At 38.0% G+C, this 11,455-nt stretch overlaps 1 protein-coding gene across 2 annotated transcripts; it reads left to right on the forward strand.

The window, feature by feature from the left end:
• Window positions 1-1,565: 1,565 nt before the first annotated feature.
• LOC146385971 (B-cell receptor CD22-like) lies at window positions 1,566-11,068 on the forward strand. 2 transcript variants are annotated; one of them, XM_084931981.1, is made up of 10 exons: window positions 1,566-1,821; window positions 2,127-2,417; window positions 2,552-2,785; window positions 2,890-2,994; window positions 3,101-3,319; window positions 4,020-4,364; window positions 8,261-8,606; window positions 8,710-8,749; window positions 8,886-9,055; window positions 9,132-11,068. In XM_084931981.1, the coding sequence occupies exons 1-10, from the start codon at window positions 1,767-1,769 to the stop codon at window positions 9,157-9,159; spliced, it is 1,833 nt and encodes a 610-aa protein (XP_084788107.1). In that variant the 5' UTR covers window positions 1,566-1,766; the 3' UTR covers window positions 9,160-11,068. The 2 variants fall into 2 exon arrangements, with proteins under 2 accessions (XP_084788107.1, XP_084788109.1); XM_084931983.1 differs by lacking the exon at window positions 9,132-11,068 and having other exon boundaries at window positions 8,862-9,059.
• The last annotated feature ends 387 nt before the right edge of the window (window positions 11,069-11,455 follow it).

Genomic DNA, 11,455 nt, shown 5'->3' on the forward strand with positions numbered 1-11,455 from the left:
GGTTCCTTTCTTGTCACGCTATGTCCTCTTCTTCTTTTACTAAGATGAATTCCTTCTAAAGAAGAAAGAACATTTTTATATAATAACTTAACGCCATCTGTCATCACCTACAAAACAACAACCTACCTTGTTGTCATGACAGTGATCAGGCATACAAAAACAGCTGTACCATCAATGTTTCTGAATAAAAGCTGAAGGTTGAGGAGAGCCATGCTTTTAGAACATGTAAGCAGGAAAGCATACACGTTCTTTAAGGTTCACTTCTTTGTTTCATTTAAAAACTTTGATGTCTGCTAATGAAAGTTTCTGGTAAAGGGATGACTGGACACACAAAAAACATCTAAAACATCTATGGATTAAAAGGTCAGATAAAGCAAAGTCCAACTGGAAATGGTACACTGTGCACAAGCAGGGCAACAAGTATGTTCTCTACAGACAAAACCAGGGTCGTGGGCGTGTCTGATGGCTTCCCCACACAGGTGATCAAGGATGTGAGAGAAAGTGATGCAAACATTTACTACTGCAACAAGTATAGAAACAACCAAGAACACTGCTGGGACAGGAGAGTTAAACTCATTGTTTCAGTACGATGCTTGCAAACAGTGATTATTTTATGATTATCACACCGATGAATGCATATCCTCTCAGAGCTGATGGTAAAGGTGATTCCTGCCTAATCACGACCTGAAAACAGCTCTATCTTAGCAGTGATAGAAAATTGAAATTCAGAGAAACGCTTAAGATATTTGAGATAAAATGAATGCAAATTTTGGTTCCCACAAAATGTGAATAAAAACAGTAAAAGAGGGTACAAATATTACTGAACAGTACACACAGCTTTTAGAGGCTCACACTGTATGCTACCATTCATATAATACCTCTCTCTCTCTCTCTCTCTCTCTCTCTCTCTCTCTCTCTCTCGTCCAAACAAAATCAGCATAGGTGCATATTAAAATAGTGTGGTAAAGTGTCATGGATGAAGTATAGACCCAGTGAAGACATTTGATGTGTTATAAAAAAAAAATTAAATCGTTTTTCTTCTTTTTTCTATTTCTGTATACTAATATAGGCCAGTCACTGCATCTTTATCAGTAAATCTGATTGGTCTGATTTTTTTTATTTAGACTTTACAAAGGTGAGTATACTAGTAATATATAAAAACACACATGTATTTATTATATATAGCAATAGACCACCTTTACTGCTCATTTACTGAAGTATATTTACAGATCAATGAAATGAAAATATCACGCCTGTTAGTGTTTCTGGTAGGTTTCTTTTTCTGCACCACAATAACCACTAATGCCGCATCATTGTTGTTACTCTGCCCACAGTAACAACTTTGTTTTTTTGGTGAAAATGTAATGAAATGTGGTCATGTAGCATATTTAATTGGGATGCTTTGTAAATTTTAAAAATAACAAAGACAAGAAGTGTGACAATACACAAAAAAAACCACTCTAAATTCAAAGGTAAGAGTCCAATAGCTGCTGCAAACATGCATTCTTCACTAGAGGGCTCTGTTGTGAAAAAAAAAAATATCATAAAGGAGGAAGTGACTTTGGTCGTGTTAAAACGTGTTTGTCCTGCAGACACGCTGAAATCAGCTCTGTATTCAGGTTTTCCTCTTAGACAGCTCATGAATTTGAACATTTATTCACATTTCTGATATTTTATCAATTTTGATATTAACAGAAGTCATAGCAAGGACTAAATTATATTCACACAATCAACGTTTTGATTAGAAGAGAAAATCTACAGCAGCCATGTTGTTGGCAGAAGCTGGATGTTTGTTTCTGGGTTTCATTCTGTGTCTGTCAGGTAGGAATGATTTGTTTCTCCTCCTCATGATGACTGTGATGATGTTTCTGGAATCTAGAAAAAAGATGCAGAAAGTTACAGGTTTTTCTAAGAAGTTAAATTAAAGTGAATTTCCTAAACAAACTCACTTAAGAGATTTACTGTTAACATGATTTTTTTCTTGTTTTGAAGTTCTGAACTCTCAAGCGTATCAAAAGCCCCAGATTGTGATCCTTCACAGTAACATGCTGTCATCACAGATTAGCACAGAAAAGAAAGTTAGCATAAATGTTCACCATGTTTTCTAATCACATGTTGTGTTAAAGGTGTTCAGGGAAAACCAAACAGCATCTGTGCCTTGAAAGGTTCATCAGTGAATCTGCCCTGCTCACATCAACATCCCACTGCAAGAAATAGCTGGTACACTGGACACGATACTGTCTCCAAGATAATGTTCTCAGTAGAGGAAACACATGTAAAGTACAGCATGTCAGCAGAGAGTAATTTCACTCTAACAATCAATAATCTGACAGAGAGAGATACAAATTTTTACTGCTGCATTAAAACTGCTGACAGATCAAAGTGTCAACAAAGTGGAATTCATCTCCAAGTTACAGGTACAGTTCTTTTTACAAATGCATCACAAATTGATTAGTTTATGAATGATCAGTGTATTCATGTTGGTCATGTGACTCATTGATTCCTTTCCAAATGACATCACTGTAAAGGTTGTTCTCCATCATCCTCTCAGAGCTGCAGGTAAAGGTGATTCCTGCCACAGAGGGACAGACAGTAACACTGATGTGCAGCAGCAGCTGTCCTCTGACTGAAAAGCCTGCAGCCTACATCTGGTACAAGAACAGAGAGTTTCTCTATGAGGACTGGTCTCCCTGGTACCAAGAGCTGCTCAGCAGTGAGGAAGCAGTCACATACTCCTGTGCTGTCAAAGGCTACGAGGATCTCAGAGCCCCTGAAGTCTCTGTGGGTGAGTCATGATGGACACCTCCTCATCATGTTATGAGATGTTAAACACAAACACTTTTTCTTCAGAATCTAATGAATTTACTGAAAGTTGTTGTTTTTTCTCAGGTTCCATCACAGAGACCTGCTTCAGTGTGACCTATGCTAAAGGCAGAATGTGTGCTTCTCAGCAGACATCAGTGGACGAGTCCTGCTCCATCACATATCCCAGAGGTGAAGTTCTGGACAAACTGCACTTTGACATTTCATTTTAATTTGTTAATTTATTTGACATGACAGAGATTAACTGGTGGAAAATGTGTTTATCATCTCCCAACAGAAATTCATGTCCAGAGGACTCCTGCTGAACACAGAGATCACATCAGACTGACCTGTAACAGCAGCTGTTTTCTGACTGACCCTCTGATTTCCTTTGTGTGGTATGAGAACAAAAAGCCTACAGTGCAGGAGGGAAAACAGATTCAGGTTTCCAGCTCTTATTCAGACGGTTTGTCTTGTGCTGTAAAAGGTCTTGAGGATGTGAGCTCTGCTGAAGTCTGTGAGTAAACTTATTGTCTCTCCACTTTCAAAGAACTAAAGCTTTTGTTTCTCAAAATATTATCACCCCTTCTTGCAATTAATACTAAGTCTATTAAATATCACACTAGTAAATCCAAAACGGTTCATTCTGTTCATATGGACATAGCATTTTCAGTGGGAGAAACGTTTGTCAAGTGACTTATTGAGTCTCAGCTCACTGCAGTTTTCCCCAACTTCATGAACTGTACATTTCCACAATGACTGAAACTAGGTCAGTTTCTTGATCATTAATGAGTGATAAATTATTTTGTAAATGTTGATGATCACATCACAATTCTCAGCTGGAGATCCAAAACTCTGGACTTGTCTCCATCTTCAGATCTGCTCATCTATGATACTAACAGTATTCATCTCCCGACTTCTCCTCAGTTTTTTCAGTCTCAGCCAAGAGTAACTTAGTCTGTCATTTTCCTGAATATATTTTCTTCCCTGATTTATATATTTTTAATGTTATTATTTTATTCTTATAAATTATTTAGTTGTTTTTTATTTTTTATCACTAATTAATAATTTAAAGTACTTTTTACTTGTTATGTAGTAATTTGTTGTCAGTTGTTAGCCGACCCACAACATCTGTTATGTTTAAATATATATATATATATCAAATAAACTGATTTGACAAGTTCAGTTAAAATATCTGTGTCTCATCAATATTTCAGGTGTTAATGATGATTCCTGCTGGAGTTTGAATTATGTCCACAGCAGAATCTGTGCTCTGGAAGGATCTTCAGTCAACATCTCCTGTAAATACTCACATCCTGACTATGAGCAGATACAGTCTAAATGTTGGTATAAAGTCAAGAGAAATGCTGAGGAGGACGTCAGGAGGAACCTGACTGAAGATGCAGATCATGTGGAGTATGATGACAGCATGAAGAACCAACACATCCTCAGATTAAAGAAGCTGAAGAGAGATGACTCAGCAGAATACAGGTTCACCATCACAACAGAAAATGAAGAAGTGAAACAGTCTGATTTTCCTGGAGTTATTCTGATTGTCACAGGTAATTATGGTTTGTCAGTAAGCAAGAGTAAAAATTTTATATTTTTCAAACCTACTAGCTCTTAATAGGTACATTTTGTGTTACAAAAGAATATGAAGAGCCATCATTCAACTGTGTCTTACATATGTAATGTAAGTCATCACACAGATACAACCAAATGCATGATGCAATCATCAGATTTCTCGAGCCATTCATTTCTTCTGCATATCCATTTTCAAGTTTCAAGGGCCCATCCAAGATAGTGGCAGTGAATGTAAACAGCAGTAAAACTATAAACATCTAATCTTTACTGCCACTGTTGTGTATTTGTGAATTTTGCACTATATATGCACTACCCATACTACAGTGATGTTTTAAGTGCAAAAAAGGAAAATATTGTACTTCTGACATATCTTGATTAAGGCATAATACATAATGCCTATGGTTAATTTCATCAGTTGGCCAAACCCATGTCTTTGTGAGATAGAGTACTCAGAGAGAGTGCACACAGACACAGCTCCAACATGCAGAGAGACTGAAGCCTGGATTTGAACCAGGTGTGAGGCAACAGTGCTAACCACCTTCTCACCCACTCATAAAATGTTTATGCTATGTTAATGCTGACTTAATTTTATTTCTAAACACTACCTGAGGTAGAAACTCTGCATTTCCTGTTGACAGGGGATTTCTTAAAATCACCCCGCAATTCTTCAGCTGAGACACTTGAGTTAGAAAACACAAACACTGCAGTTGTCTTTAGTGACAGAGCGATCCTACACGTAAGAGACACTCACGGACTTGCACTCTGTCACCGTCTGCTTTCTTTATTTATACAACAGGAATTAATACATTCGTTCAGTGACATGAGCATGTGCATATGTGATTGTGTGTGTATGTGTGTGTGTGTGTGTGTGTGTGTGTGTGTGTGTGCTAGAGATGGCACGATACCACTTTTTTTTGTCCGATACCGATACCGATATCATAAATTTGGATATCTGCCGATACCGATATGAATCCGATATAGTGTTTTTTAATCAATAAAACTGTTTTTTAAATATCTTGCTGCATTTTGTATAAGTTCATACTCAAGTTTAAATAAACAACAACACTAAAGCTATTCTGTTATACCTGTGTGTAAAAAATACACTGCACCCAAAATATTTCATAGTTCAGCAATACTGATCAATCTAATAAACTTAAACCTTCTCCATCCTCCCTATTCTGGTATTTTAAAGAGTACCTAGCAGAAATATTAAGCAACCGAACTAATAGGATTGCAAACTCCCAGCAAAAAAAAATAGGGAACCCCCCCCCCACCCTCCACCTCATGATGCTTAATTGACGTAATCAACTTTAATTTGATGCAGTGTGAAAAAAAATGCACAGAAATAAATTATTTTTCAAGAATAATTAAATAGATTTAACATCTTTCTTCAACAGAACTGCAGACTGCACAGATGGTATCTTCCCAAAGGAAAAAGTACTATAGCTTACTAGGGTATATTAGACTTAATAGTTACTTATAGTTATAGTTAGTTATACAGTAATGGACTTCTATGCATTTTACATCAGATTAAAACTTTGGGTGTAAGATTCAGATAATTATTTATTAAAAGCTCGACATTTTAAATGAGAATAAGAAAGAAAAGTATGTCTTTGTGCCCCCTTTTCCCTGTTCATGCCCTATCAGCCCCCCTGGCTAAACTTTGCTAGATCCGCCCCTGCACAGTTACCAGCCGTCAGCTACGTAGAAAAAGATCCTGGTGTAGAAAGTAATATTAAATAAATTCTAACAACAGCTTATCAAGCTTAAACGTGCTGCTGTTGTTCAGCCGCTGGTTTCCTCTTTCTGGTGCAAAGTGGGCCAAAAACAAAGAAGAGAGACGGACTCGCAACAGAAAAGCCGATCAGCTGATCATTGATCAGTTTCATGATTGAAGTAGCAGCAGAAGAGGGACAGAGAGGCAGTCGCTCCATATATCGGTTGTTAAGCTTAACGCTGGAACACTTTACAAACTTACACACTTGCTTTACTTCTCTCTGGGATAACTTCCTCGGAGATGAAATGCTGGTTTGGTAGTGAGGCTACAAATACACACAGCCGCTCTATCACACGAGGCACACTCTTCCGACTTGCTACGGTTATGAGCCGAGTTACGCCATGTCGCAAGTTTTGTGAGGTGCTTTTTTGATATTTAATGGATCGGATTACATTTTTTATTTCTCTCCGATATCCGATCCAGTAATTTACGTCAGTATCGGACCGATACCGATACGTAATATCGGATCGGTCCATCTCTAGTGTGTGCACAAGGTCAGAACTGCTTGTTCAACTTCTTACTATCGCTGTGAAAAGATTCGGATACAAATATCAGAACACGTTTCATAAAGAACAATCAGTTCTGAGCAATGAAAAGATCATCATGCAGCATTCTATCACAAATAAACTTATATCATTAAAAGCTTATACTTACTAAACAAATACAATTCTCTATTGACACCTGTATAGCGTCTTCATGTTTTTCACCCATGCATGTTCTGATGTTAGTATGATCAGTTAGGAAAGAAAAAAGAAGAAACTATTTTAGCCAGGCAAAAATGTTTCTGCTATATTATTCTTTATTATAAAATCTGAATTAATTCAAAATAAAAACACAATGCAGTGATTTGTAAAAATCACACAATATAAAACAGAAAACAAATCAAACATATAAGAATATATTTTTCTTATGAATTTGATGCCAGAAATGTTTCTCAAAAATGTTGGGATGGGGCAAGAGTAAAGCAAATTGGAGGAAGTTTTGCAGCTAATTAGTTTCATTGGCAGCAGGTCTGTAATAAGAAATAAAAAGAACATGTAGAGTTTCTCACATGTAAAAATGGGCAGAGGTTCACTAACCTGCAAAAAACTGCATGTACAAATTGTGAAAATTTTCAGAATAATGCTGCTCAGTCTGTATCAGAGCCTAGACTCTGATTGTAGAGGTGAAGAAGGTGGCTCGAATGGAGCTTGGGTGCTTGAGTGTTAGAGATGCAGGGGAGGTGGGTTGTGCGAAGGCATTTGCAAAGGAGAATGACAGATGCGCAATGAAATTTAATGTATGAAGCATGAATGCTGATTGGCCTGGAGAAGGCCAGGAGAAGGTGACTGGACAAGACCAGTGAAGGCACAGTTTGACGGTGTGGGAGAGTGGGAGTGATAAAGCTTAGATTTAGCTGGCAGCACCTGGAAGCGGACAGATGTGAGACCATAGAAACTTATGCATAATGTTCATTCAAATGTAACCTGAGATAAACAACATTACATGGCATATCTGTGCCACTATTTATTCAAAAAAATACTAAGCAAAAGGCAGGCACTAACTCACGATAGGGGAAATCCATGAAGTAGTCAGCTTTATTTCTGTACAATTATTATAGATGTTACTGCTACTACCTGCTACTATACTATAATCATAAAATGTTGCTAGTTTTTAACACACTGCTTCTGCATTTTGGTTTCATTTTAGTTAAAAAAAAAAAATAATACAGTGTAATGTATCATATGTTACAGGGTGGCTGTAACAGGTCACCAACTAATTGGAAGGTTGGTGGTTCAATCCTAATCTGCTCCAGTCTGCATGCCAAGTATCCTTGGGCAAGATGCTAAACCCATGTTGCTCTCCAATGCATCCATCGGAGTATGAATATATGTGGATGTTAGTTATGAAGCACTGAGAAATGGTAGAAAAAAGTGTGAATGGGTGAATGCACAAGTTGTGTAAAGCACTTTGAGTGCTCAAAATAGAGTAGAAAAGTGTTATATAAGAACCACTTCATTTATCATTTTGTTGTTATTCACAATTCACATTTAATGCATAAGCCACAGAGGAGATTTGCTATAAAAGAGATTTTTTTGACCAATGTTTCTCTTTCAGAGCTGAGAGTGAAGATGAGTCCTTCTGCAGTGGTGACAGAGGGTCAGAGAGTCACACTGACCTGCAGTACCAGCTGTCCTCTGACTGACAACACAAACTACATTTGGTACTTGAACAGTCGACCTCTGACCCCGAGAGAGAACCAGAACAAACATCTGATCCTAGACCCAGTCAGCAGGGAGGATGCAGGAAGCTACTCGTGTGCTGTGAAAACCAACAAAGATATCGGCTCTGCTCCAAAGACTCTCACTGTCCAAAGTATCACAGGAACATGGACACCAGCAGCTGCAGGAGCTTCTGCAGCTCTGCTGGTTTTAGTACTTCTCACTGTCTGCTGTTTGATCAGGTGAACATCAATGTTTTGTCTCTCACATCAACCAGATTCAATCTCAAGTTCACACACTAACCTGGCCCCACCTGTTTCTATATTCATCTGTTTCACTGACCAGAAAAAAGAGGTCAAGAAATGAAACAATGGAGAACTCCACGGTAAAGAAAATACATTTAATAATCTTGCTTCTGTATAGGGACAGTCTTTTCCACATTTAATCCTACCACTCCTCTTTTTCACCACTTAATTTGAAATGTTTGTTCTGTTAAGCATCACTTACACTTTGGTTTCAAGTATGAAAGCTTCTCAGCTCCGCTGGCAGAGGAGGAACCTGACTATAGTGAAATCTGCTTGTCCAAGAATAAAACAGAGACTCCCTACTCCACTATTCAGCCATTTCAACCACAAGAGCAGGACCATCACCCCTATGATGTTGTGGACTTGAGAAACAAGACTGCTCCTGAGTGAGTATGTTCTGTGGATATAAATCACACTTTAATTGAATTATTTTAATTAATGCACTAGTTTTCTTACTTTCAGGCTCAATGAACAGGCTCTGGACACCTAGAAACTTTACAACACATCAACCTAAAGAAGATAAAATATAACAACACATCTGGCTGTACAGGACTTGAGTGAATTTGTTGAGATGTTGGCTTTTTTTGATGAGTATTTACGTGTTGTGGGTGCTCTTGACAACATTAATGGATACGCTTATAGGAATTGAAACTAAGTGACTAGGAAGGCTTAGCAGCTCTTGATCTTGAGACGCTCGCTCTCAGGCTCTGCCTCACACCAAATAAGAGGAAGCCTCAAAACCAGTGCTTTTTGTATAGTGTGTAATTAAAAGCACTAGTCTTTCACACATTACAAAATCTCAGTTAAGTCTTGGAATTTTCCACTGAATACATAACGCATTTGAACCGTTTCCCAAAAATGTGCCATCTTAGGAGTTATTACTTTTTAGTATCAAACTGGGAGTCTTATTTAACCTATTTAACTATCATCTACTGTTTTAATCAACACTGTTGACTAGCAGGTTTGCAAGTCAGAGATGTTTTGCCAGGTTATGGTTATGTTATGCAAGCAAGTTACTCTTGTAGACTTTTAGCCATTGCAGAGACACTACAGAAGAGAGAGACTGGTTACTCCAAGACTGCAGAGTTGACAACAGGATAAGAGGTCATAGAAACACAACTTCCAGGTGGGGGAAAGTCCAACTCCAGTCCTGGAGAGCTACTGTCCTGCAGCTTTTAGACACATCCTTGTTCTGACCAACGTTCCCTCTAAGCTGCGCGCGTGCGCAATTGCGCACTGCTGGCACGGTCTCTGCGCACAGAAAATCTGCGTTGCGCACAGACAAAAAATCTAACTTGAATTGAAATTAAAATAAATAATAAAATAATAACAATTCTGTTTTGCAGTGTTAGTCAGTAAGTGACTGGCTGCTCCAGTATGGGATTAGAACGATGCCACCTTATCCCATAGTCCAGCCAATAATGCGATTCACATTCGTTTATATGCAGCTAATCAACGTCGTTGACAGGCTATGACAGCGTCCTTATGTGCCGACACCGGTGTTTTAGCTAGCAAAGCGGCGTGGCTGATGTGGAGTGAAGCCACGTTAATGGCAACGTATACAACCATTGGAGATGTGAGCAGGACAGACGGAACAATTGACGGAAAAAGTGTGGACTTTATAGCAATTTTTAAATTGTGTTGATAGGCCACGTAAAACCAGAGTTATGATAAAAATATCTGCAATGTTTGTTTGTTTTTTTCCTGAATACTATAGTTGTTTATATTTACTGCGGGAAGAAACGGTAAAAACGGCGTTTATAAGGAAAACGCTCAAAAGCACTCTCCGCCTGTGAGCAAAAACAAAACCAGCCCCCCCCCCCCCACCCCGCCCAGCCTTTCATATTGGTGGAAAAATGTGCCATGTCGACCAATCAAAAAATTATATGGCAACATGGCATTTTAGGAGTGACGGAAGTGTTTTGAGATGTGAGAGATTTGCAACGTTTAGCGCAAATCTTGTGTAGTTGGTGTGTAGTGTAGTCAATAGTTTTGTTGTGTGTCGGAACAATGAGGCGACTTCTGAATGTTACAGGTGTTACAGGAGTGATACATCTGTTGTCAGGCCTGCAGGTATCAGGCTGTTGTTCTCCTTTATCTCATAGTGGACAGAAATTATTTTTTGGAGTGACACAAATAATTTCTGTGGCATCAAATTTGATGCAGAACAGCTGATTGTTCTGTAAATATTTTAAAAATGTTTATTTAAAAAAAAAAACGCCTTGGCTGCATTTTTAGGTAAACAGCTGCAAAAAACTTTGTTTGCAAAACTCAGTTACTTTTTTGAAGAAGTAACTATATAATTAATTTTTCATTATATACTGTATTTTGCAGACAGAGAGTTACAGGACTCTCCCCCAAACCACAGACTCATAATACAAGTCAGAAAAAAAAAGAAAGTTGTGTTTTCAAAATTGGAGTTCAAGTTATTTTTACTTCCAATAGTGTTAACATACTACACAGGTCATGAACAAGATTTTTTTTAAATTTTCATTGTAATTGGGCTAAAGCACTTAATTAAAAGTAGTCTAACATAAATGTAAATGCTGTAATTTGATTATTTTAATAAACCATGTAACTTGGATGGATTCGATGCTGGCGTGACCACAGTGCACACGTCTGATGTTGCTCACAGTGGTCCAAGGGACCGCTCAGGGAGTTTGTGTGTTCGCTCAGACACATGAAAAATTAGAGGGAACATTGGTTCTGACACACCTGAATCAAATGAATGGCTTGTTACCAGGCCTTTGCCAAACTTGATGGCATGCTGAAGAGGTAATCCAATC

This window comes from Perissodus microlepis, chromosome 6, assembly GCF_051167445.1.
Source record: "Perissodus microlepis isolate ML-2025 ecotype Zambia chromosome 6, ASM5116744v1, whole genome shotgun sequence".
NCBI lineage: Eukaryota > Metazoa > Chordata > Actinopteri > Cichliformes > Cichlidae > Perissodus > Perissodus microlepis.

What these genes read in the sequence shown, in the direction of transcription:
- LOC146385971 (XM_084931981.1), top strand. Translation starts at nt 1,767, where the DNA reads ATGTTGTTGGCAGAAGCTGGATGTTTGTTTCTGGGTTTCATTCTGTGT. An exon ending in AGCCCCTGAAGTCTCTGTGG is followed by an intron (nt 2,786 to 2,889) that starts GTGAGTCATGAT and finishes GTTTTTTCTCAG; the next exon opens with GTTCCATCACAGAGACCTGC. An exon ending in CTCCATCACATATCCCAGAG is followed by an intron (nt 2,995 to 3,100) that starts GTGAAGTTCTGG and finishes ATCTCCCAACAG; the next exon opens with AAATTCATGTCCAGAGGACT.